Source organism: Fukomys damarensis, unplaced genomic scaffold (genome assembly GCF_012274545.1).
Source record: "Fukomys damarensis isolate Sample0158 unplaced genomic scaffold, DMR_v1.0_HiC HiC_scaffold_16, whole genome shotgun sequence".
NCBI lineage: Eukaryota > Metazoa > Chordata > Mammalia > Rodentia > Bathyergidae > Fukomys > Fukomys damarensis.
The window spans coordinates 89572549-89600082 of record NW_022900928.1 but is presented as its reverse complement, the minus strand read 5'-3'; the positions used below and the strand labels follow the sequence as shown (position 1 = coordinate 89600082).

The following is a 27534-nucleotide window of genomic DNA, read 5'->3' as shown; positions in this document are numbered from 1 at the left end:
AGGACATCAGGGCCCAGGCAAGCATCACGACCTAAATTGGATCACCGGAGACGTTCTAATCGCCGTGTTTGAATGTTTAACTTGAACTCGTAGAAAGAGTAGTTTCCTGCTGTAGTTACGCATTTCTTCTGTTGGACAGTAGCTCCCCAGGCTGCAAAAGAACCAGCATTTTCTCCGGGTTGCATCACTGAAGCCATGCGATGAGTTAATACCCCTTTCTTTTTCAGTATTGGAATATAGTAGATTCTAATTATTATATTGCATATTATATCATATAAAATAGCCTATAAAATGATTTATAAGTATATAGTAACAAATGTAAACAAGCATAATACAATACATAAGCAAATATATATCACAGACTAATTTTATACTTAGTATATTTTATATCATGTACAATATTCACAATTGCATTATATATTATGCATTATATATTCTTATTAAAATTTACACCTGGGGCCAGGGATTTAGCTTAGTGGTTCCACCACCTGCCTCACAAGGGCAAGGTCCCAAATTCAATCCCTGGTACCAAAAAAAAAATTTGTATTTGGGCTTGGTGGCACACACCTATAATCCCAGCACCCTGAAAGGCTGAGGCAGGAGGATGCCAATTCACGACCAGTCTGAACTTCATAGTGAGACTGTCCCAATAACATAAAATAATAAATAAAATAGATTTTTTCCATCTGATGCAGCAATCCATTTCTAGGCAAATACTTTTAAAAATTGAAAGCAGGTATATATGTACACCAGTATTTATTGTAACCTGATTCCCAAAGAAAAAGGATAGAAGGAAGACACCAAGTGTCGTTTGGCAGATGAATTGATGAATAAAATTGTGCTGAGTGCATAGGATGGAATGTTATTCAGCCTCAAGAATGAAGGAAATTCACATTCTGCAACAGGAGAAAAGGACATTATGCTAAGGGAGCCAAACACGAAGGACAAACGTAGGGGACAGCTGTGGTGTGGGGGCCTGAGAGCCTGTGGAAGGAAATCTTTTAATCTTTTGCTCACTCTTTGACGTGATACAACTGCTCTAAAGGAGAAAAATTATAAAAACAAAAACCTCTGTAGGACAATTTTGCAGACGAAAAACAGATGTGAGCTACTTTGTTTCTGTCAGTTAATGTGATCACTTGGATTGTTAAAAAATTTTTAATTAAATTACTTTAAATGAATTTTAAAAATTTGATTTAAATTGCTTTAAAAATTAAAGTTAAATTTTCATTAAAATTTAAAATACAGTCTTTAAGACAGAGGCAGAGAAGCCTGCAAAATGTGACATTTTTCTTTGCTGTACCCAAATTTCCATCCATATATGAATTTGAAAAGAAAATCTTAAAATGGCCTTTTTTTATGAATATGACATGAGTTTTCTCGAAAACTACTTTGTCTTACAGATGATCACGTAGTGACCCACTGGTGGCTGGCTGGTGACAGGGACTCCAAAGCTGTCGCAAGGCCACTGTCATTGCTAGCTTGGAGCCTCCGGACCCTACCCCAAGCGGTGGCACTGGCTTTTGCACGTGGGAAAGGTGAAGGGTGCGACACTGCCACAGGGGCCAGCCCTGAGGACAAAGTCAGGGGACCTGTCTGCCGCCGCAGAGCGCCTTTTTCGCGTCGGGTCCTGTTCTAAAACGATATTGCTAATTCCGAATTTTTAATTTTAGCCTCGGGGACAGAAGTTACTTGTGTCCCTTTCTGCTTAAACAAAGTCTCCTGTATTCTACAGCCAAAACGGCTGATACGAAGAGGAGAGGCTTAGTAGGGACAGTCCTGGTCGACATCAGGGCCCGGGACATTTTACTTTATTTGATGCTGTTTTATTTTAAGAGTTGGGTGTGGGGAAGGTGCCCTGGGTGTCAAGCCCCCAGCTGGACCGCGGCGTCCCGGGAGCGTGTCCCACTCGCGAATCGGGCGACCGCGGTGGCATCTGTTTCACCGGGGACAACCAGGTCACCCAGACCGGGGAGCCTGAGTGCATCCTCCTAAGAAAAGGCGTTCCTGGTTCACTGGACACCCTGACTCTTCGGGTTTACGAATCGCGTGGCTTCATTGCATTTCCGAAAACCCCTAGGTCCCCTCTTTTGGAGAAGGTGGGGGACGCAGCTGCTGGTGCTTTACATGAGAATTACCCACAATGCTCTGAGAGGGGCTACCGGAGTTACAAAGTCTTTTTAATTACAATGTTAGTATGCTCGATGTTTTAATTTTAAAGGCATATGCTTATATTTGAGCTATATACTCATATCCTCCCCCCCCAAAAAAATAGATATTTACCCTAACTGTAAAATAATACATATTTGAGTTCTTATATAGCTAGCGGCACAGCAGCTAAGCTTGGCTGGTCCGAGTGCAGTGGTGTTTACAACTAATTGATCACAACCAGTTACAGATTTCTTTGTTCCTTCTCCACTCCCACTGCTTCACTTGACCAGTCTTTTGCAAGATAAGAGGAAACCAAAAACAGCTTTTGTTTTTTTTAGCTTCCAGGAAACATCCAAGCACTTGTTCCTCTCCTCGCTGCTGGGCATCATTCTGCCGACGACACTGACTAGGAGTTGGTTAAGGACCAAATATTTTTTTGGGGGGTGGGGGTACACGGTCTTGGTTTAAGAACTGGCTTACTCGCCATTTCTTTCTTTCTTTCTTTCTTTCTTTCTTTCTTTCTTTCTTTCTTTCTTTCTTTCTTTCCTTCTTTCTTTCTTTCTTTCTTTTTTATTATAAAACAAAGATTTTGGTCCTGAAAATTATCACCTTTCTGTTGTGAAATGCTTGACTTTTGCAAATCAAAATGTTTTTGGCTTCAGTCATTGTGTACGATATTATAAAACAAAGATTTTGGTCCTGAAAATTATCACCTTTCTGTTGTGAAATGCTTGACTTTTGCAAATCAAAATGTTTTTGGCTTCAGTCATTGTGTACGGCATGATAGCAGGATATGCCGCACAACATTTGGGATGTATCTCTACTAAAACACTTGTTAGTTAAAAGTCAAATTTGACTGGTACTATGCTGTGAATGTGTTCCCCCAAATTCATGTGTTGGAGACTTAATTCCTAATGCCAGTGTTGGGAACTGGTTCCTAGAAGGTGCACAAGTATTTTTACTTTGTTTGTTTGTTTGTTTGTTTTTTGAAACGGGATCTCACTATGTTTACGCGGGCCTTGAACTTACTCTGTAGTCCAGGGTGGACTATAGCTCGCAGTGATTCTTCTATTTCAGCCTCTCCAGTTCTGGGGTTACAGGCGTGCGTCGCCACAAGCAGCACGAATATACCTTAATGCTACTATTTTACTTTTCGGGGATCAAACTCGGATGCTTGAGCTTGCGAGGCAAGTGGCAGAACCACTGAGCTAAATCCCCAGCCCTTAATGCTGCTATGAAATGGGCTTGCAGCAGCTGGTTCTTTCTTGCCACATGGGACAAAGAACGCATCCCCCTTTTATGCTTCCACCTTCTGTCATGTGAGGTTGCAGAAAGCTGGTGATTTCATCTTGGACATCCCAGCTTTTAGAACTGTGAGAAGATAAAGTCCTGCCAAATAAGTCCTAGGAAAGAACTAACCCTAAACTCTTTTCTTTCTGAACTTACTATATTGCTCAGGGCTGACCTCCAGGGTGGGATTGACCATTGTTACTGCTTTGCAGATACCATTATATGGTTGGGAATCTTCTGGAGTCAGGACCACGTATGTCATCAGGATTGATAGGATTGTGCACCTCCATGATCTGTGGAATGGCAGCTTCCTAAAGTCACAGAGACTAACTGTCTTTCATTTTTGTTTTTTCTCTATGGCAGGGTCTTGCTATGTGGTTCAGGCTGGCCTTAAACTCGCTATGGAACCCAAACTGGCCTCAAACTCCCAGAGATCCTCCCGTCTCAGCCTCTCAAGTCTGTGTGTGTGTGTGTGTGTGTGTGTGTGTGTGTGTGCGCGCGCGCGCGCGCGCGCAGGCGTGCGCGTGCGTGTGTGGGTAACAAACGTGCGCCATCGCACCCAATTTCATACTGCATTCATGGTTCTTGATTTCTTCATGTTGCCTTTCTTTGTGTCTCTCTGTCTTGCTGACCCTCTGTGTGTGCATCTCATTTAGCTACCTATTCGCCCCTCCCACCTATTCCTTCTTATAGTTTAGTTTTTCTTAAACCGGGTGACAGCCAGCTTTCTCTCTGAGAAGGGTCACATCTCTACCTTTAAAGATTGTCAACTTTGAAATGTCCCGATTTTCTCTGTTGAGTGTTTTGTGAGTACTGTGGAATATCAGTCTTTTATCCTGATATTAAACCAGTTTAAAATCCTTATGTTAAAAAAATCCCTAGTTACAAAGACCTTTCTTTTTCTTCTTTTCATAAATATTTTAAAAATTAATGTAGAAATTAAATAAAAGCCCCCCTCTATTAAAAACTGAGAGGAAAGCCCTTCCCATCCTCATTTCCTTGTTTTAATCTCTTGGGACACCTGTTATCTTTATCAGTCATTGCCCTTTGGCATCTGTGCCCATCTATTTATTTTAGTCCGTGATGGGTTTCTTTTGGGGGGGTTCCCCAAATTTACAGTATTATTAGCCCCTAAAGAGAAAGGACTATTAATTGTTTTTTTTGTATTCCTACCACTTAGTGATACTTCATTGCTCATAATGCTCACTTTATTGGTACTTGGTACACACTTTATTGCCATCTGATTTTCAAAATTTTTAATGATAAAAATACCTGGCAACTGAGTGAAAAGACTAGTCAAGTGCAGTAGTGAGAAGGGGGGTAAGAGTAGAACAAGGAGTTCAATCTGTAACTGACTGTGAACAATCAATTGAGATAACTCACTACCTCCGGACCAGCCGAGAGTTACGGTTGGTGCTTGAAGTAATTAAACCCTAAAGAATTCTTTCTTTTTATATTAGGGTGATATTTAAGTGGCATTGCATCGGTAATTATATCAACGCTGTGTGTTCTCCAAGAACTTCTCAGAGCATCCCTTTATCAGTGGGTAGCAGAGATGTATTTAACACCAAGAATTCAGGATGCTGATTCCTGCTGAGCATCCTGGGAAAGAGACATGTAAATTTAGCATCTCCTCACCAGGAGTCTCTTCGTTCTGTGTATTTTGATTGGCTCGGTCTCCACAGAACGGGAGCACCGCCCAATCAGCGCTGACATCCTTTGTCTGGCTGCCAGCGACCCTGAAGCTGGAAGAAGCTGAGAGCAGCAAAGGCAGAGAAGCAAGCATCCTGCACCTTCTGCCTCGGTCCAAAGCAGCAAAGCTCAGCGTCCGGGGCACTGACGCTGCCCTACGCGGGCGGTCCTCCCCTCAAGACACAGGTGCCCCCACGATCCCTGCCACCTCTCTAAAGCCCACCGCATGCATACAAAGCAAAACAAATAGCACCACTGCAGGATGAGGGGGCGTCTGAAGCACTACCCAGGACTTCACCTCGAAGGGGACAGAAGGCGGAAGCGGGCGGTGACACGGATTCCTGTGAGAGGCCACAGAGGAAAGCTTGGAGGAATGGATGAGCTGAAGTGTATGGATCACTCCCGAATGTGGACAGCCCTGCTGAGGAAGCTAAGGAAGCTTTAGGTCACCTGCCAAGATCTTGTTCGCTGGGCCCTGCACTTATGAGCCTGATCAGCCACACAAGTCTTGTGGTGCAGTGAGGACTATGCCACTGTAGGTAACAGGAAGTTGCTCCCCTTCCCCATTTTGCAGTGTTGGGGATTGAACCCAGGACCTTTGCACTGAGCTACATCCGCAGCCCCTAGTCCCCAAAATGTTACAGGGTCTCATTTAGTTACAAATTGCCCAGGCTAATCTGGAACTTGCAGTCCTCCTACCTCAGCCTCCTTGGGTCCCCAGTCTCCAGGCATGTGCTACTATGCCTGACTCAGTTGCTTCTTAATGTTGTGGCAAGGAGAAAACAGTTTTGCTGAAAACCTATCTTAAAGTACTAAGCTATCAATCTAAGGCAAAGAGAAGGGAATTTTTCCCAATTTTATCATCAAAATTCCCTCCCCACACTCCCAAAGTGCTTTATGAGATCTTTTTTCCCATCCCTGTGCCCACTTAAGCCCACCACATCCTCTAAGTCTCCTTCTTATTACAACTGACCCCTGCTGGGTCCTTTTTTGCCAGACCTGCAGCCCCATCCAGTCAGATCATTTGTCCTAGAAGGTGACAGTTGGGGGCTGTGGTCAGTGCCACACATTTCCTCAGCTTCCTTTGGAGTCCCTCAAGTCACCTGGTTTTCTGAAGTCCCAGCCCTGGCATCCCTGGGCAGCCTGGCTGTGAGCAGAGCGCTGAATCTCTCCTTTGTGTCTGAGCTGCTGTCAGCCTCATATTTTATTGCCCCATATTACAGGGAAACAGACAAGAGTCTTCGAAACAGAAAAACCCAGGGAAATGATGTTTAAAATTACACAGTACCAGGCGTAGTGGCACACACTGGTAATCTCAGCATTTAGGAGGCTGAGGCAGGGAGGATCACTGTAAGTTTGAGGCCAGCCTGAACAACATAGCGAGACCAAAACCACAGCTGGTGCTGGTGGATTCAAAATCTGTAAAAGCAGCCCATTCTGGCCTCTCTGAAATCTGAATGGCCTGGCCTGGCCTCTTCCTTTTCTGGTTCCCCTCAGAGCCCACCATCCCATCTGTAATGAGGCCCCTTCCTCTATCCCTGCATCTTTCTTCCTTAAAAATAGAGCCTCCCTGACCAGAGCTGGGGACTGCAGGGGCCTGCTGGGCCCTGGACAGGCTTAAGCTTCTCTTACCTCCTGTGGCACAATGTGTGTGATCAGAGGGACATCTGCAGGGTCACGTGACAGGTGGCGCCTGGGAGCACCAGGAGTCGAGAGTGGTGGCAGCAAAGGGAACAAGCAGAGCCTACGTGGACACTAAATAAAGGGGTTGAGTAGTGCAGAAAAAGCTGTATTTGAAAGACCACAGTCAGGTAACTTTCATTTCAGTATATTATCATTGTTCTATTTCATTATCAGTTATTGTTAATCTCTTGCTGTGGCTAACTTAATTTTTATTTTTCTTAGGCCATGTTTGCAGCACATAATGATGTGCATAATGCCTCTTAGTTCTTCTTACCCCCCCTTCTCCCCTGTGCCTCACTTATAAATTGAATGTTGTCATACACATACACATACAGGAAAACAAATAGGCTAAGGGTTTGATGTGCTCTGTGATGTCAGGTATCCCGCAGGGGTGGGAACATAAACTCCACAGATTGAGGACAGCTGTAGTTGAAAGCTGTCCTAGCTGGTCACACCATGGTAGCTTTAGGGCTCAGTTTCTTAGCAACACTTTAATTCAGTCTTGGGTAACTAACAGGCAGTAATAATGAAGTGGCCTCATTTAAGGCCTAACCTAAAGTCTCTGTGGGGTGTGCTACTCAGGCTTTTAGAGGGTGGGGAGGATTTGACCAGGACAGCCATTCCAAGAGGCTGAGGCAGGGTGATCACAAGTTTGTACCCAGCCTGGGATGACTTAGCAACTAAGTGAGACTCTGTCTCGAAATGCGAAATAAAAAAAGGACTAAGGGTGCAGCTCAGTGTCAAGGCCCTGGCTTCAATCCCCAGTACTACCAAAAAAAAAAGAAGAAAAAAAAGAAAAGAAAAAGACTGCAGCATGTTATGAACCTAGGAATCCATGCACATGACCCACTACAGCCCAAATTCCAATACCATCTGCATCTGCAGTGTTTCTAAGGAAACTCCTTGATTGTTAGACCTTGTCCCTCTTAGGGAACCCTCTTGCTGGTTTGTTTCTTGATGATAACACTATCAGGAAAAGATGATGGGGCTTGATTTAGATCTTTCTTTCATTGTCTTTTTTTTTTTTTTTTTTTTGGCACCAGGGGTCAAACTCAGGTCCTTGTGTTTGCAAGGCAGGCGGTAGAACCACTGAGCTAAATCCCTGGCCCAGATTCATTGGTTATTATGAATGGTGTCTTGCTATGCAGCCTTCCAAGTGCTGGGATTACAGGCATATGCCATCATGCCCAGTTGAATGGGCCCCTTAATGCCTTTTCTTTGGCCCTTTGGTGTTGATAAAACAATTTGAATTTTTTTTTTTTAAAGACAGTATAGTTCAGGCTGACCTCAAACTCCCAAAAATCCTCCTCAGTTTCCTCAGTGCTGGAATTACAGGTGTATACTACCATGTCTGGCAAGACTTTTTATTTTTTTTTTTTTTTTTGTACCAGGGATCAAACTCAGGTCCTTGCACTTACAAGGCAGGTGGTGGAACCACCGAGCTAAATCCCGGCCTGAGACTTTTTTTTTTTTTTTTTCTGTATAGAGATTGAACCCAGGACCTTTGCACTGGGCTATACAACCCAGCCTTTTAAATTTTTATTTTTTTGTTTTGTTTTTTATGGAACCAGGGATCAAACTCAGGACCTCAGTGCCACTGAGCTACATCCCTGGCCCTTATTTTTAGTTTTTGAGACAGAGCCTTTCTGAGTCCCTAAATTGCCCAGGCTGCACTCAAATTTATAATGCTCCTGCCTTGGCACCCTAACATACTGGAATTATGGCATGAACCATTGCCCCCAGTTTAGATTTGACATTTTAAAAATTGGTTGATGTTAGCTGGGTGCGGTAGTGCATGCCTGTAAATCCCAGTACTTGGGAGGCTGAGGCAGGAGGAATACTATGAGTTTGAGGCCAGCCTGGGCTACATAATAAATTCAAGGCCGGCCTGAACTACATAGGGAGATTCTGACTCAAAACAAACAAAATTGAGCCTAGTGTGGTGGTACACATCTGCAATCCCAGAACTCTGGAGGCTGAGGCAGGATTACTGAGTTCAAGACCAGCCTGAACTACACAATGAAACCTCGCATCAAAAAAAAAAAAAAAAAAAAAAAAAAATTGATTTCCCATAAAAATGCCTGGTTCCTTTTGAAAAATCAGACTAGTAACTACAGGCTCAAGTACCCACAGGAAGCACCCATTTTGAAGTGGAACATAGCACTCAGATGGCCTGGTCACCCACATTCCACATCATCCCTTCTGGCACTTAACTGACTCCCTTGACTGCTGGAGTTTTCAATCTCAGACCTTGAAGGTCATGAGTCTGCAGCCGGCTTTAATGATCTCTGCTTTCCAAGTGTGACATTTACAGGTAAGGAGAGGGAGGATTCAAAGTCATATGACAATTTCCCACCTGAGCTGAGCACAATTTCATTCATTCATGTGTGAATTTGGTTTTTTGTTGTTTTGTTGTTTTTTTTTTTTTTGTACTGGGGATCGAACTCGGGTCTGTGCTTGCAAGGCAGGCAGTGGAACCACTGAGCTAAATCCCCGGCCCTGAATTTGGTTTTGTTTTTTTTTTCAGACAGGGTCTTGCTATTTTCCAGATTGGCTCTGAACTATGTAGCCCACACTGGCCTCGAATTTACAGCAATCTTCCTGCCTCAGCCTCCTAAGTGCTAGGATGACCCAGCAGACTTAATGCATGACTCCAAAAGAACAGGTAAGAGGGCTCCATTCCCACAGGATCCCTTCTCCAGGCCCAGCCAGCTCTTTCTAGAAAGATCCCTGATCTGTCTCTATTTCCTAACAAGTGCTCCTTTGTCCCCTCCCCCTCTCTCTTGGTAACCTAAGATGGGGCCCAGCGGAGCTGCAGAACTGAATTCTCATTGTGTTGCGAGAAGCCAGGAGAAAGGGAGACTGCAGAATGAGGTGGGATGCTGAGTGGGTTCCCCAAGGATCTACCACTCCTTCAAAGGTGTCCAGTGACATGGTGCACGGCCCTGGGTGACCTCCTGCTGCTCACTTTCCCTCCCAGCCCTGGCTGGCATAGTTAGCAATGATCTGCGGATAAGACTGCTTCCCTTGTGTCCCATAGCATAGACTTTTGGCTCCAAAATTCCTCTGCGATTCACCAAGATAGGAATCAAATCACTGTATGAACCATGTCCTCTCAGGGTTTGATGGGACCTTCGAAAGTTATAGCTGTCACTTGCTCTCCAAGGCTGCACATCATGAAAGCAGCAGTGTCAGGCTCGGTAGTTCTCAGCCCTCGCCTGATGTCACCCTGTGGGCAGAAGGCTGAGGATGGAGCTGGGGCAGCAGCGCGCAGCAGTAGGGGGCATCACTGTGGGGACCTGGGGATTTTGGAACACATGCTCAGAGAAGACAGTAAAGGTCAATCTGGAGGGCTCTTCAACCCATGTTTGATTTTTTACATTTTTTTTCTTTTCTTTTTTTTTTTTTTTTTTTTTTTTTGCTACCAGGGATCGAACTTGTGTCCTTGCACTTGCAAGGCAGGTGGCGGAACCACTGAGCTAAGTCCCCAGCCCTCATGTTTGGTTTTTTAGCTCCAGCATTTTCCAAGCCAAATTACACAGTTGTCCATCTTTTTTTTGTTCTGGTGCTGGAGATCGAGTCCAGGGCTTCATGCATTCTGGGTAAGTGCTCTACTGCTGTGGTCCAGCCCAGTCCTCACAGTCCCCAACCCCTTTTGAGAAATGGCCTTGGTAAATTATCCAGTCTGGTTGGCCTTCAACTCCCAATCCTCCTACCTCAGCCTCTTTAGTAGTACAGAATTCAATTTTCATGGAGCACTAATTAACCTTCCAGGGCTCTGCTGCCTTCCTCATCTTCTTGTTGCTGTATATAAATACCACAGGCAGGGGCTATTTGTGCAGAACAGACCTCACTCAGCTCATGGTTCTGAAGGCTGGAGTGAAAGCCTCTTGCTCAAGGGGACTGTGCACAATCCTGAGTGGCCCAGGGACAGTATGGAAAGAGGAGGGGTGACTTTAACAGACCTGGTTCTCAGCTCCCGCCCAATACCAGTCACAATGATGGGCTGTGGATGGAGGGAGAGCTAGCTGGACATGGTGGCACATGCCTCTAATTTAAACCTACTCAGGAGGCTGAGGCAGGAGGATCACCTCAAGTTCAAAGACAACCTGATCTATAAAGCTAGACCCTATCTCAAAAAAGAAAAAAAAAGGCGGGGGGACCTAGCAGATGAGAAGCCATGAATTCAGTTCCCAGTTCCACCAGAGAGCAACCAAGCTACTTTTTGTTAACAACCCTGTTCTTAGGATAACCCATTCATGACACAGGGCCCTGAGGGCACCAAAGCCTCTTAGGTCCCTACCACTTAGTCACAACAGGATTTAATCTCAACATGAGTTTTGTTGGGGACATTCTGACCACACCTGCCAGCACATCTGGGGAGATGCTGGTGCCTGACAAAGAATATGGGTTCTGAAGCTCGTTCTGGTTTCCAATTACGGGCCTAGTGGTTTGGAGAAATTATTTCATCCTTTTCTCCCTGATGGAGGTGAGGTGGTAAGAGCTGCCCTACCTGTTACAGGGTTGATCTGTGGGGGAATCTGGAAAACAGATGCAAGGCTGCAGAGCTGTGGACCAAGTCAGGAGCCAGGGCTGTCAGCCTGAATCTGCGCTTTCTGCACACAGACCCACATCCTGCATCGAGGAACCACCTTGTGTGGTCTGCCACGCAGCAGGTAGCTAGAGAAAGGCTGGAGAGAAGGGAGGGCCTGCTGTGGTCTCCCAGGACTACATCACTGGAGTTAACATTAGCCCGCGTCTACACACAACTGGAAAAGGCAGTCAGGTAGCTTAGCTCGGACACATTAAGTTCCCAGCAGTTTCCTGCAGTGCTTGGCCATCCCAACCTTCCAGGGTCATAAGAGGTCAAAGCTCCACCACTCCACACTGGTCTGGCAGGAGACAACCTCAGGCCAAGCTCTAATCCTCCCCAAGCCCCTATGCTTGGCCCCCTCAGCACTGAGCCCCTAGGGTGTGAGCTTCTCCCTGTGGAGTGGATCGCGTCTTTGCTCCTTCCCCTAAATCTTGGATCCTGTTGTGACTCTTGGCTCTCCTGCTCAAGAGGGCACCGAGAACTTGGACAAGACCCCGTCCAGTAACCTCAGTACAGTGCAAGACCAGCAAATGCTGTGGGCGGGGACACATGGAGTGGCTGTGACACAGGCCCAAGTCCTTCAGACGTGCACCCAGGACTCCACAGGATGCAACTCCAAGTCGGTGTCCTCTTTACACACAGGGACTCACATCATAGCTCAGTGCAAAAGGAAGATCAGGCCCGGGACTCTGCCAACATCCCCATGTGCCACCCAGGCCTGTACATGCCGAGTTCCACACAGATCACCTGCAGCCTTTACAAACTGCCTGCGGAGAAGCTTGGTCTATCACAGATAGAAAACAAGCTCAGAGGGACCAAGGGACCTGCCCAATGCCACAGCTGAGCAGTAGAACCACACTGGATTATGCTTTGATGAATAACATACTAGGCTGGGCGTAGCTGAAGTAGGAAGATTGCTGAGAGTTCAAGGCCAACCTGGGATACATAAGGAGTTCAAGACCAGCCTGAACTACATAGTGAGACCATCTCAAAAAAATCAAAACAACAAACAAAACCCAAACAAAAAAAACCCCACAAAACTTTATTGCATTATGACAGCCTACCCAATCTTCTCTACCACTTGCAAGTATCCATGTCTGTGTCCAAGGTCATTTCTACACTGGCAGTGGGATTTGTTTGGGAAACTGGGGCCACCAAGTCCTGAGATGTGACTGTGGTGGCACAGTGAGGTGGAGGTGAAAGGTCATCCCAGGAAGGTGGGGACAGCTCTCTGCCACCCACAAGGGGAAAGAACTACAAACTAAAATCCCAAGTCACATCTCCCTAATAGTTCCTAGGACAATAGCAAAACAAAAGTCAAACTCAATGAGACTTGGCAAAGTTTTTTTTTTTAACTTTAAATTAAAAAACTTCTCACATGGAAGAGATTCAACTTAGGTGCTCTGAGGAAATATTAAAGAAAGTAGAAGTAAAAAAAAAAAAAAGACCCCAAATGATAAAAATAGATGTATCCTCCATAAAAATCTGGCCTACACTAGTCATTCATGGCTATTCAGTATTCAGAGCATTGAGGTGACAATGAAAGTATAAAAAATTAACAAACAAAAAAAAGCCGAGCCACCGACAATGAGTCAATGGCCGGCCCCGGCACCGGCCCCGGAACCACTGTGCATGGCCCTTTGGTCCTGCAGAGTGCGTGGCCTCAAAGCTCCTCCTTGGTCCGGCTCCACTTTGTGCTATGTTCATCTAAGAACTTGCTCAGGTGCTCCAGGTCTCTTTCCCCACCCTCGAATTTAATTGGGTTCTTTTTGTCCCCGCTGGGGGCGAAGTAGATGGTGGGGAAGCCCTCCACCTTGTAGCGCTCACTGGGGACATCGTTGGTGGTGGCGTCCATCTTGGCAATGACCAGGTTCTTCTGGCCTTTGTACTTCTTGGCCAGGCTGGTGTAGATGGGCTCAAGCTGCTTGCAGTGCCCACACCAGGGCGCATAGAACTCGATGAGGACGTCCTTCTTGGGGTCCATGACGACTGCATCAAAGGTCTTGCCCACCACCACTTTGACCGGCCCCTTGTTGTTCTTAGGCACCGGCTGGGATTTGATAACTGGCTTCAGTTTTCCTGCCAAGAAGAGCAGGGAGAGGGTGGGGGTGTCAGTGCTGGAAGATCGGGGACCTGGTGGCTCCACCTGGGTGGGAAGTGACAGCTGAGGGGGACAGGGTGGCCCTTGGAGATGGGCCTTGTCCCAGCCATGGGCACCATCGTGGTTAACTTGTATTCTCTACCCTACTTGTGCCTGCAAAGCCAGGGAGGTTTGCTCCTTCTCCAACAGGCACGATGGCACGCTATCATGGCCAATGTGAACAATAAACCTACTGTGGGGAACTTCAAATCTCGTTTTCCACAAACACGAAACTTACTTCCAAGTCTAAATGCCTGTTTTAAGGAATTTTAGTCAGGCACGATGATGTATGCCTGTGATTTTAGCACGCTAGGAGGCTGAAGCAGGAGAATCACAATTTGGAGCTCAGCCTGGGTAATGAAGTGAGATCATAACTTTTTTTTTTGTTTTTGAGAAAGGGTCTCACTATGTAGTTGAGACCCGACTGACCTAGAACTCACTACGTAGCCCAGGCTGGTCTGGAACTCACAGTGATCCTCCCGAATCAGCCTCCCGAGTGTTGGGATTACAGGCATGCACCACCATGCCTGGCTTTGATGTATCTTGAAAAATAAAGGGCTGGGAGATAGCTGTCAGAAGCCAAAGAAAACAAGAAACAGAAAAGCTTTCCTTAAAATTTCTAAAACAGCCAGGCAAGGTGGCACACACCTATAATCTGAGAATTTGGAGGCTGAGGCAGGAGGATCACTCCAAGGTTCAGGCCCGCCTGGGTTACATGAGTTCAAGACCAGTCTAAATTACATAGCAAGAAAAAAAAAAAAAAAAAGCTGGGATTCTTTATGTCGACCCCCTAGCACTCAGGTCCCACAGCAGTAAGCAAGGTCAGACTTATCACAAGGCACTGCCAGCAAAGAGGCTCTGATGTGGGCTCTTAAGCCACAGGAGGCTCAGCTTTTCCCCAACTCTGCCCTGTGTCTGGGCAGCAGCTACAGCTGCCCCTCTAATTTAATCTTGACTTCAACTTCTTGAGGCTCATGTTAAATAAGCCCTGAACAGGACCCCAAATCTTGTTCTGCTTCCAAAGGAGCCAAAGGAACTGTGGAAAAGAAAACACAAAAACCAAAAACCTGCTCACGAGTGTTCTGAAACTTACCAGCTGATTTGGTGCCATGACTCTTGGGGACAAAAAACAAGTCATAAGTGACTGGGACATTTGGGGACAGGGCTATCTGATTCCCCCCTACCCACTCACCCTTTTTGAAAGCTTTGACGAAGTCCCGGAGGACGTCGGCATCGAACTCCTCGGGCTCCATGGCAAATTTCCGCCCTCCCTCATCCAGTATGGCCACATTGATGTCCTCGCCGCTCTCGCTGAGCCCCAGGTCCTTCACCTCCGTGGTATAATCCTCCTCATCAGCGATAGCAAAGGTGTACTCAGGGAAGTCCTTTGCCACCTCCAGGACCTTGCTTCGCCAGAACTGAGTGGCTGGAAGGGACCAAGTACCGTGAGCAGAGCTCAGACCCCCACGTAAGATTGAAGGGTTGCTGCTAATGTTCTCTGCTGAGGCACCAGCCCTGGATGGACCCTGGTCAGCATGGACAGCCCTGCAGACAGCAGACACTGTGGCAGCAGGTGATCCTGTCCTGCAGCCTCATCTGAGAGGGGCTTGGGCGCCATGCTAAGCTCCCCTCTTACATGAAAGTGATGGGGAAGGGTGGAACTGACCCGAAGCCCTAGCAAGAATACCCCTGTGCCACTGACCTGCAGGGGCCCTAGGGGAGACCCCTCACATGCAACCCCAGCAGTCCTGGTCCCCTCACCAGCACGATAGTCAAAGCTGAAGTCCACAGTGTAGTAGACGACCACCAGGGGCCGCTTGGCATAGCGCTTGGCATCATTGGAGGTTTTGCGATGGCCAACCAGGGGCAAGGCGTGCTTTATCACATGGTCCTTGATGGCCGATGCCTCAGTGGAACCCTGTGTTAGAGAGGGCACAGGTGACATTGGGCTTGGTACAAAAGGAGTGTAGCTGACATGTCTCTCATGGTCACTACTGTCACACTAAAGGAGAGGCAGTGGAGATGAGGGGCTGCCAAATTGTAGGAGGGCAGGTGCTAGGCTGGTTTCACTGTGCACCTCCCAGCAGCTCAGGGTCTCCTGGGCACTGCTCCCTCCAGGCAACACCAACACAGCCTCATCCAGGGCAGGGGAGAGCTTCCCTTTGTGCCAGTCTCCAAGCCAGGAGAAAAACTCAAGAAGAAGCCTGGCTGTCAGTGATGGCTGCCTAGGTACCCATATTGGGCAGAATTTTAACCTCAGCCCCAGGAGGAGCATCTGACAGGAGCCAAGAGTGAGGCATGCTCCAAAGTTGCAGGCTGGCAAGTGGCCAGGAGAGGTTCTGCAGTGTGACCAACCACATCCCAGGTGGATTCTGCCAGAGATCAGAGGGTCAGACTGGGGTGTGTGCCACTGAGCTGCCACCCGCTGGGACTGTCCTCCTATGTACAGTTGTCTCAGTGTCAGGCGAAACCAGCTCTGATGGCACCCATGATCAGCTGGGCACAGTGGTAGTTACAATAGGAATACAAAGCTCAGGCAGGTGTCAGGCCCTTCACACGTCACCCTCCACCACGAGAGTGGACACTGCCATCTCCACTTTCCTGATGAAGAAACTGATAAGCTGCTTGCCGAAGGTCACACAGCTAGAAGGGGATGGGTAGACACTTGAGCCTTGTGTGGGAGCAGCAGGCATGTAGGGGAGGACCTGGTCTGGGGTCAGTGGCTGGGTAGCATGTGCTGGAAAAGAAGACAAGGGAGCCCTGGAGGCTGCAGGAGGGCACAGACTATGCCCAGGGAAAGGGGCCATGGGGAGTCTGATTACAACACTGCCCAGAAGGGAGCTTTACTTGGAAGGCAGAATCAGAGGAAAGTAGCATGCAGTGTGGATTATAACTGGTTTTAAGGGTGTCAAGGACTCTCCAGAGTCCACTGCTGCTCATACAGCTGTCTTGGGGGCACATATCCCATGGGGCCCCCACCAGGACCCCCTCAGTGGACCCCGAGACTGTGTCTCTGACAGAAGTAACAGAAGTAGGAGGGAGGAATCACAGCAGCCACTTAAGTCCAGGAAGAAGAGTCCAGAGCCCATGCTGAGAGTAGCAGGTGGGGTAGAAGGAGCCCAGGATGAAGGACCAGGAAAGACGGGGCAGTGTGGTCTCACCATGGCACCACAGTGCCAGTCTCCATGGCTGCTGCTCTAGCATTCATTGCCTCTTTCTCTCCTCCTGTAGCTTCCATGAGTCCCCAGCCCAAACAGCAAGGGCTTTGGCACCCTGGGGTAGCTTGCTGCATGGTGCCACCTCACTTCCACCCAGTTCTGCTGTGAACACAGTGGGGCCCCAGGCCTGGGTGGACAGAAGCTCCCAAGTCACCACTACAATTCTTTCCAAATCTGAGCCTATCTGCTGAAGCCCTCGGAACACTGAGTGGGCCAGGCTTGGCCCAGCTAGAACCCAACGATCTGTGCATCACACGCTTTGGTTAGACAAGGCAGATTGTCTGGGTGGATTCAGTGCCAACAAAGGCCAAGTCTCTGAAACAAGCTCAACAGTTTCATGCAGGGATACCCAGGCCAAATGCATGGAGGAGCGGTGCTTCAGAGCTTGGAGCTGGCTGCCAAGAGGGATGAGGCCAAGGACCTACGGCCCCAGGACCTGCCAGGTGCACAGTTCCCCAACCCCACCCCTCCTGCAAAGCCACACACTGCCACAGTAGGCTGTGCTCCCATCTTGTGCCTTTAAAGCATCGGCGGTGGGGACAGGGCCTGGGGAAGCCAGTGGCCCACAGTGCCCCAAGAGCCCTCGCTCACCTGAACGCTCAGCACATGGCTCTGGGGCTCGTACTTGGACTGGAACTTCTCAGGCTGCATGACAACCAGCTTCCCTGGAGACACCTTCAGGAACTTAGCAATTTCACTGCTGAAAGTGTGGTGAAATTTGTAATCTTCTCTCAGGTTATTAGCTGGCAAATTAACAGAAAGATATAATGAAAGTTAACAGAAAAATATAATGTAATTAACTCAACTGCTTATCTGACCAAGGTTCACCTCATTTCCCACCTTGGCCAAAACACATAACCTGAAAACTGTGGCTGATGGGTGAATTCTGCAGGAAGTGGCCAAGGGCTAACACCCAGAGGAAGTTTGTACTTAAACACTCACCGCAGTATAGCACCTTAGCCCTGTGCCTTGGACTGTGTCAGAACAAAACCTACTGAACATTCATGGAAAACGTCAGTCAATTTGTCAACTGCTATCTCCAGAGATGTGCAGCACAGTGACACTGAGGCCCACGTATTTCACAGAGGTCATCCAAGCATCACACATCCCTGCATCCCTATGCCAAGTTTTCACAGCCAGTGCCCTTGGCAGGGGCGGGATTCAGTCTCTGTCTGCATTGTGCAGTGGCCCTGAAGGCAGTTCTTCTTTTCTTCTCTTCTTCTCCTTCTCCTCCTTCTTCTTGACAAGGTCTCACTATGTAGGTGAGACTGAACTGGAACTCACTATGTAGCGAGTTTGGTCTTGAATTCACAGTGATGCTCCTGTCTCAGCCTCCCAAGTGCTGGGATTACAGGTGTGCACCACCACGCCCAGCAAGGCAGTTCTTTTTTAATGCAAAAGCCCTGCTAGGCTGGGGTTTCCCTCTGTAAGATTCCTCTTCCTGTATCATCAAGAATGGATAGGGCCAGAGATTTAGCAGAAAAAAAAAAAGAATGGATAACAAGGGTTGGGGACTGAGCTCAGTAGTGCCATCCCTGCCTTGCAAGCACAAAGTCCTGAGTTTGATCCCCAGAGTTGAGGGGTGGATGACAAAAGGAAGAAAGGAAGGGATAAGAAAAAAAAGTGAAAATAGAAAGAGAAATGGAAATAAAGCTTTTGTACTTAGGGAAAGGAGGAGGGGGGAGGGATAAAATAAAATTTATTAAAAAACAAAAATAAGCCAGGGATTTAGCTCAGTGGTTCTGTTGCCTGCCTTGCAAGTGCAACGTCCAGAGCTCAATCCCCAGTACCCAAAAAAGGAAAAAACAAAAACAAATAGCCAGGTGCCATTCAGGAGGATGAGGCAGAAGGATTGCGAATTTGAGGTCAGCCAGTAGTACAAAGTGAGACTTGTGTCCAAACAAAACAAACTCACACAAAAGTATGACAAGGTCACCTAAGCAATGAAGACTAAGGAAATGTGGACTGAATGTAACTATGCTCTTAAATTTTATTGCACCTCTAATCTGCACCTGATGTATGCACATTTCTTATTGTTTCACACAGAAATCAGTGCTCAGTGGCAACAGTGCACTTAAAAGCTTCTAAGTAGCACTTTAAACATGACCACTGATGGCATTCTTCTTAGCAGTACCAGCATTTACAGGCACTCTGCTGAGAGCTTCACCAACATTACCCCACCCACTGTGACAACTTTCTGGGGAAGGAAGACCACCTCTTAGGCAGTGGACACCAGGCTGGAATCATGGTCATGGCCAGGATGCTACTGACTGGCAGAGCCAGGACTGGAATCCAGGCCGACTTAGGTCCTTGATGCATGGTCAGACCATCTGGATGAGTGGGGCCCCTGTGCCTCCTCTCAGAGGGCAGGGAACATGGCACAGCTGGCCCCGCCTGCTCACCACCCATGAACCCGGCCCCAACCCCAGGGTGCAAGCCACCTCCAACAGGTGCCCCAGGAGGCACTTCTGGTGCCTTCCACAGGGCCAGCACTTACCTGCGTCCTGATACTGCTGGTAGGCAGGGTCACTGACCCCCTGGAAGACCCCAATAATGACAACGTCATCCCCATCCTTCAGGAACTCCTGTACCTGCTTCAAGCTCTGAATCTCCTTGGAGGGAGGCCCCGACTGCTCAATCATGTAGTCCACGATGCCTGGGAGCAGAGCATAGGCCTGAGCAGGGCCCTGGAGCTGACCTGCCTCCAAGCCCAATAGGGTGCCGCCATTCTGTGTTTAGCAGAGCGGAACATTGCCTACCATATTTCTCCCGTGGGCCATTGTAGTCGAAAGGCCTTCCCTTTCGGAAGATTTTCAAGGTGGGGTAGCCAGAGACATCAAACTGCTTGGCCAGGTCTGTCTCTGCAGTGGCATCGACCTTGGCCAGGGGGATTGGGGGAGAGCGCTTGCTCAGCTCCTTGGCCGCCTTCTCGTACTCAGGTGCCAGCTTCTTGCAATGTCCACACCTGCCAGGAGGAAGCTCCTCTGTCAGGGCCCTATCCCAGGGTGGGTGCGTCCCCAGGCTGGCAATCCTGCTTCAGGGAAAGCAGCAGGAAGGTGGGTGCATTCTGCTACACACACTCTCAGGGAGGTGTGCATGTGTACACACATGCATGTTCATGTGTGCAGACAGGAGCATCAGGGACCAAGCCTCAGAGTAAGAGTGGGAAAGGCCAAGAAAGTGCTAAGAAGGGAGAGATTTTCTTGGTCAGAGGGCTGGCAGCTGGCAAGGATACAGCAGGGGTGGCTGCAGAGAAGAAACAACAGCTCTCTGTTCAGCCTGATGGTCACATTCCTGACTTAAAACTCCCTGGCTTCTAATTCGTGTCCATGGCATACCTGCCCTGTGCCAGCCCTGACCAAAGCCCCCACCGAGACGACACGGCACCACAGGCTGTGTCCTGGGAAGGCTGATGGCCCCACCACACCTGTGCGGGTCACATGCCTGCTCCAAGAGGCCAGATGATGGCAGCCACTTGGGTCCCCAAGCTTTGGAAGCCTCACTGAACAGAAGCCAGATGCACTTTCTCTGCTCCTTCTGGAATCTTCTCTTTAGGTTCCTTTGCCCCTATCCCAAGAAAGGATGCCCTGCTTCCTTCCATACTCACTGCCCTGGAGGCCCCTCATCATTGCCCTCCTAGAAGATCCGGCACCTCAACCTCACCTGGCATCCCATGTCCACTGCATCACCTGTCTGCCACCTTCACCCAGGGCCCAGTGACATGGACCCACCCCATCTTACCACGGGGCATAAAACTCCACCAGGATGATGTCGGCATCGTTCACAACTTCATCAAAGTTCTCTTTGGTCAACACCAGCGTGACTTCAGGTGGAGGCATCCAGTTGGGCTGGGAGACTTCTTTGACCTTGGCAACAATTTCTGAAACAAGCAAATGAGACTGAGCACAGAGACCTGAGCCAGCAGGTTCTTAAAGCCAGTGGCTGCTCCAGAAGCTGGCAGGGAGGGAGAGGCAGTCACAGGACAGCAGAAAACATGTGACTTCCTGATCGCTGACTTCAACTCTAGCCAGGACCACACCCGGGCAGGTTTTTGGTTTGTTCTTGAGGTACTGAGAATTGAACCCAGGGGGCTCTGCTACAGAGGTATGTCCCAGCCCTTTTTATTTATTTATTTTTTTTGTGGTACCAGGTATTGAACTCAGGACCTTGTGCTTGGAAGACAGGCACAGTGCCAATGAGCTAAATCCCTGGCCCTACCCCTATTTATTTTTTGAGATAAGAGTTCTGCTAAGTTGCCTAGGCTAGTCTTCAGCTTGTGATCCTCCTGCCTCAGCCTCCCAAGTAGCCGGGACTATACGTATGCACCACAGCTATAAGGACAAGGTCCAGAGGGCTGCCGTTTCTAATGACTGTCTTTGGCATTTCCCACCACTCATAACCAGTGGCCTTCTCTAGATGGCATAAGCATACTTGAGTGACTTCCTTTGTTCTCATGCCACTCACCAATTGCAGGTAGACTTGGATGGTCCTCAGCACAAGACCAAAACAACTCCCTCCAAAACCAAAACTCTCACCAGTGCTTCTTAGGACCTGTGGCTATAAACCCCTTCCCTCAGGGCCAAGTCTGAGAACCAAGCCTGCAAATGGAGGGGTGCACAAGGCACCTTTTCCCACTCCAGCACAGCTCCTGCCACAAACACCTAGAGGCTGGACTCACCTTTCCTGAGGGGGCCCATTTATTACAACATGGGAGGTGGGGGCGGCAAAGCTTCCAAAATAGGCTGGACCCTCGCTGTCTATGGGTCCAGATGCCAAACACAGACTCCCATTTACTTTCAAAGACACACTCCCTTGGACCTGTCTTTAGATTTAATTTCCTACAGACTGACATGGCAAAGCCATTTGTTAAACACAGAGGGGCAGAATAGAGTTTAAGATGGTGACAGTCATATAATGAAAAAAATCATACACACACACACACACACACACACACACACACACACACACACACACTTGCTTCTTTCTCTTGTAAACAAAGTATCTCTCAAGACCATAGAGGAAACTTCTTGGAGGGGAGCTGGGACTCCCAGGGTCAGGGGAGAAAGGTCACTCAACACTCTACATTTCACACCAGGAAGCACAGTGTGTCACCTGGCCATCAGACAAAAGAAGGGACCATGAAATTCAGCATCAGCGAAGTGCCTGCCTTCACAGGCCTGCTGCTGAACCAAAAAGAGACTCAAACAGACTCACAGGGACTCTTGAGATAACATCCAGCTGACCTCAGAAGCCCTAGCAAGGGGAAGGTGCTGCTCCAGGACATGAGCCTATTTTGTGGCTATGTCACAGCTGGGTGAGGTGGCACACATGTCTGTACTCCTAAGCAAGGAGGGAGGCTGAAGCAGGAGGGTTCCAAGTTTGATTTCTGTGTGGGCAAGTTAGTGAGACTGTCTTTAAAAAAAAATAAGGGCTGGGTGTGTGTGTAGCTCAGTGCTAAGAGCCCCTCTGGATTTGACACCCCAGTATAAAGGGGCAAGGGAGATCTGAATCCACTCAATGTTTTTTTCCACCATTCCATGCTAGGAACAAAAATGCAGCCCACCGCCACCCCCAGCCCATGGGATCAAGATCAAGCCTAGGGTCTTCAACACTGAGCTTTATCCCCAGCTCTTTTCTTTTTTTGCTTTCAGTTTTGTTTTTTGTTGTTATTTGTTTTGTTTCGTTTTTCTCCTTTTCACTGAGCTGTGAAGTTCAGGTTAACTCTGAACTCAGTATGCAGCTCAGGCTGGCCCCAAACTCTCAGTAATTCTCCTGCCTCAGCCTCCCAAGGCTGGGATTACAGGTGTGTGCCACCATGCCTTTTCTACATTTTTAATTTTGAGCTCTAAATCACTAAGTTGCCTATGCTAGGCTCTTATTTGCAATTCTCCTGCCTCAGTTTCCCAGAGTACTAAAATTACAGGTACCTGGCCCCAAATGATTAAAAGAGACACACCCTTGCTAAAGAAGATAACAACTTTGTGAAACAGAAGGCCTAACTCAACCCATGTAGACCCATCTCACCACAGCACAGGCAGACCCTGGCACTAAGAAATACCAGTCATTTGGCCTAACTTGAAACTCACTGAATCAAGAGATTCTGGGGTGAGGCCCAGCAGCTGCCTGAGCCCTCCAGACACAGTGAGCATCAAGCACCTCTGCTTGGGACCACACTGAGAAATGTACCTCTGACATCCTTTCTTATGGCCCCAATTCTGATCCTGAGTGTCACAGTGTCATGGTCTGGATGTGAGGACACCCTGCCAAGGAATGAGCCTGGTCTGTTACCCTGGTCATGTGGCAGAGACCATGTTCCTGGACTGTTCACCTTTCCTTCCTATCACCCAAGGCTGCCACCTCGCTTTCATTCCTGGGGAGGGGTGCTGGGCCCTGGTGCCTGGTGCCTCCAACAGCCAGGGCACAGCTCACCTTCCTGCGTCCTGGAGCCCTCATAGTCAACGGCCTGGCCCTTCTTCAGGATCTTGATGGTGGGGTAGCCGCTCACGTCAAACCTGCTGGCCAGCATGGACGCTGAGGTGGCATCTATCTTAGCCACAGGAATTGAGGGTTCATTATCCTTTAATGTGCTGGCGATTTTCTCATATTCTGGAGCAAATTGCTTGCAATGTCCACACCTAAGAATTTGATTCAGGGAAGGAGAAATGAATTAACTGCATCCATGGAGAGTTAAGCCCAATGAAACCCATGAGAATGGGGGCTCCAGGAACCATATGCACTTGAGAGATTCCAATAACCCACAGGGAGGCCAAGAGACTCTGGAGTTAATTGAGCAGGCCCAGGTCTGAATTCCAGCTCTGGCTTGGACAAATCCTTCCAACTCTAACTTGTACAGATTTGTTTTCCAGTCATTATAATCCCTAAACAATGCAGCACAACACTATGTACCTAGCATGTGTGTTGTGTCAGGTATTGGAAGTAATGCAGAGACATAGGCAGGTCATACAAACATCACTGCCTATAGAGAACTTGAGCATCTGAGGGTTTTGAAGTCTGAGGAGTGGAAGAGGCTGGAATCAACCCACCTCAGACATCAGACACATAAGGAAGGACACATAAACCCGTCAAATCTGGCCTAATAATAACTTCCGAGTCTGTGAGGTTATGATCTTTTCCATGTCCTTTACCCTGAGGACAGAGTGGAGGTGTCCAGATGCTGCCTGGCTTTCAAGGATGGCAGCTGCAGACCCAAAGCAGATTGCTGTGTGAACCAAAAGGGCTGGGAGTGGAGCTCTGAGTATGGCGATCACCCAGCATGTGACGCCCTGGGTTAGACACTCCACAGCACACAAAAGAAAAAGTCTTACTACAAATAATAAATATTTTGAATATCTCTCCATTTTCTTTCTTTTTCTTGAGACAGGTTCTCGCTTTGTAGTTCAGGCTGGCTCTGAACTCACTATGTAGCCCAGACTGGCCTCAAACTTGAGGTGATCCTCCTGCGTGCTGGGATTACAGGCATGTGCCACCACTCCCAGCTTCTATTTCCACTTTTAATATGAATACCCTACCTGATAAATGATACTGACCAATACTGAAAAACATGACACACCAAAAGCTCTTTGGGGTCTTCAGTTTAAGAGTGTTAAGAGTAAAAGAATCTTGTGCTGGGCATGGTGGTACATGCCTGTAATCCCAACACTCAGGAGGGTGAGGCAGGACACTGACAGGAGTCTGAGGCCAGTCTGGACTACAAAATAAAATCTTGACTCTAAATAAATAAATAAGGAATCTTGTAACCAAAAAGCATGAAATATGAACTACAAAACAGAAGTGAAGGCTAGGAGTGTCGCTCTTTGGAATACTTGCTTAGTAAGCCTAAAGCCCTAGGTTCAATCCCTAGCACTGCAAGAAAATAAAATAATAAAATCTGCAAAACCAACATTACTTCTTATCTACAAGATACAACCAAATAGGAGATGACCCATAGACCTACTGAAAAGACTTAGATGTTTTTATACAAAACCCTTAGTCTATACTTAAGACAACAGGTAAGTGACACAAGTAGACCCTCACCATTCTGCATCAAAAATGAAATGGGGTGAGCGCTGGGGTGGGGGAAGAACAGGAAATAGAAAGCAGCATGAGGGGAAAGGAACACAAGGGTTGTCAGGGGCCGCATACGGGGTGACACAGGAAAAAAAGGAATGCATGTGTCCCCCAGGCTAGGCATGTGTGAAAGACATTTCTCAGGTCAACAGCCTACACTTCAGGCCTTGAACTTGGCCTGCTTGGAAATGGGAGAAACAGCCTTCCATAAGGACCCCAGCTCCCAGCACCCCTAATTCAGGAGCTGAATTTCTGCAGCGAGACCCTCCCACTGCTCAGAGGTTGTCCAGCTGGGACTCTGGAATGTTTATCCTTACCATGGTGCATAGAACTCCAGAAGCACTGTGTCCTTGTCAGCCACAAAGTTATCAAAGTTGGCATCATTTAGGACCAAGACGCCATTTTCCTCCTTAACTTCCAAGTCTTCCTCCTCCTCCTCGTCCTCTTCCTCATCTTCATCTTCAATGGCGCTTTCCTTATCAGGAGAATCTAAGTGGAAAGTACAAACACTGCTTAGGAAACTGGCCACTCTGCTTGGGAAATTTCCTTAGCACCCCCCACGTTTGAGGCTTGTGTCACCCTAAAATACACTCTGCATTTCATATCAGGGAGGATGAAAACCACGGTTCCAGATTTTAAGAGTCCAAACGCTGGGGAAGGACATGGGGGGAGGGCCAGCCACCACTTGTCAGAGGCACTCTGCACAGGCACAGTCTTGTTATAACCTGCCATGACCCAAACAGAATGAACAGGAACCATGGCCTCCTTCTCAACCTTCATCCTGGATGTTTCTGAAAGGGGTGGCCAACCTCAGAAAAATCAGCCTCAAGGGTTTTATCCTTTTAGAGGGAAAGACCAAAGAAAGTAGGCAGTCATGTTTTACTACGAAAGTCACCTCTGAGGAACATCCAGGATAGGAGACACTCTAACAACTTGAGGAATTTACGGGGTCCACGTGCATTAAAAATATTCAAAAGGGCCAGGGATTTAGCTTAGTGGTGCCGCCATTTGTATCACAAGCACAAGGACCTGAGTTTAATCCCCAGTACCCCCGCAAAATCAACAAATTATACCTTTGCGTGGAAACAAAGTTTTCTTCCTACAATGCCAGAAACTGAGTATATCCTACTATCAAATTTAATTCATTGTCAAAACTACAGTGACCACACAACCCCAGTTTCTCCAGCTACTGTCGCAGCAGTAAACAAAACCATGCATAGCAACACGATAATTTCATTACTCTGAAGCCAGGCTTGTTCTAGGGGCCAATTACTCTTCCTGGGGCTGCTTCCCAGGAGCTCAATCAACACTGCTAGTCACTGTGCCAGGATGTGGATGCCCTCGGGACTGGAGACCCTAGGGAGCTGCCCATTCTAACAAAGCCTGGGCTGGCTCTACGGAGCCACTCCCTGGGTACACTGAGGCTCTTGGGAGTGGGAGCAGCTCAGATCAATCACTACTAAAATGTAGCACCCTGCAAACCAATTACAAAAGCCCACGAGACACACCTGCAACTCACACTCATCATGCTTTGCTCAACACTTTCCCCTTTCTTTTCCTACTGTGCACACTCCCCATCTAGTGCAGGCCTGTCCTCCTCCTTTGTTGGAGGCAGGGAAAATGGCACTAAAATGCCAGTTTCTGCACTTCTAGGTGCAGAAACCGACCAACCTGGCTTTGATTCTCCTGCCCACTGGTTACAGGACCTGGCGGGAGAAGAGCTGGGGACCAGGCTCCCAGGATGCACAGCCTGGGAGAGAGCACTGCCTTGGCAGCAGCCCAAATAGAATGGGCTTCTGTATAGTGCCCAGAGAGGATGGATTCCTCAACTAGAGAATAGCATGACTGGGATAAAATTTCCAATTTTTCTGTCCCCTACTCAAATTTTCCTAGACCACTGAGAAGCAGTGGTACTCAGAACATCCTGTCTGGTCTCTTGACATGTAAAACCTATCGGGAGGCCAAAACACTCACCTTGTTCTGGCGCTGTTAACTAAGCCCCAGGATAATTGACCCTGCCCTAGGGCTGGTGGGGTTTACCTTTTCCTTTACACTCACATCAGGCTGAGCCCCTCTCAGCAGCCACCCGACAGCGCCTGGTCCTCCTGAATCCCAGGAGCTCCTGTCTTGGGCCCCCAGGCTCTGTTATAGAACACTGGAATTCGAGAGTCCCCAAGTGACCATGCAGGGAAGATCTGCAGCTCACCAAGGCAAGCACAGCACCCCACTCCACCCCACCAAGGAACCTTCATGTTCCTGTGGCAGTGGGAGGCGATGTCTGTGGGTCACCGTCACCCAATCTCACTGCTGGCTGCTTTGCCCAGCCAGAGATTTGAATCCAATCAAAGATGGGAAGACTGGAGAGAAAAGGCCACAGACGAAGAAGGACTGGGGACTCAATCTGCTTCCAACCTAGGAAACCTAGCTAGGAGAAGAAGGAGAAACAAGTCTGCTCAATCACATAGATGGAAGATTTGCATTTACAGTCAAGACTCCTAAACCTCAACCAAATGGGTGGGTCATTCCCAGGTGTGGTGGCACACACCTGTCATTCTGCCACTCAGGAGGCTGAAGCAGGAGGATCACTACAGCTGCAGGCTTGAAGGCAGCCTGGGTTACACAGTGAAACCCTGTCTCAAAAAATAAGCAACAGTAACAAAAGCCCTAAAACAAAACGGCCTAATGGCTTGGTACATGAC

The 27534-nt window shown here is 48.0% G+C and overlaps 1 protein-coding gene across 1 annotated transcript; it reads right to left on the bottom strand.

Annotated features, from left to right (window-relative positions):
* Window positions 1-12428: 12428 nt before the first annotated feature.
* Window positions 12429-26413, bottom strand: Pdia4 (protein disulfide isomerase family A member 4). The gene is made up of 10 exons (XM_033763971.1): window positions 26398-26413; window positions 25153-25381; window positions 23198-23403; window positions 20510-20648; window positions 19528-19733; window positions 19266-19424; window positions 17360-17511; window positions 15312-15468; window positions 14743-14976; window positions 12429-13489 (listed from the first exon to the last, which is right to left on the bottom strand). The coding sequence occupies exons 1-10, from the start codon at window positions 26411-26413 to the stop codon at window positions 13074-13076; spliced, it is 1914 nt and encodes a 637-aa protein (XP_033619862.1). The 3' UTR covers window positions 12429-13073.
* Between the last annotated feature and the right edge of the window lie 1121 nt (window positions 26414-27534).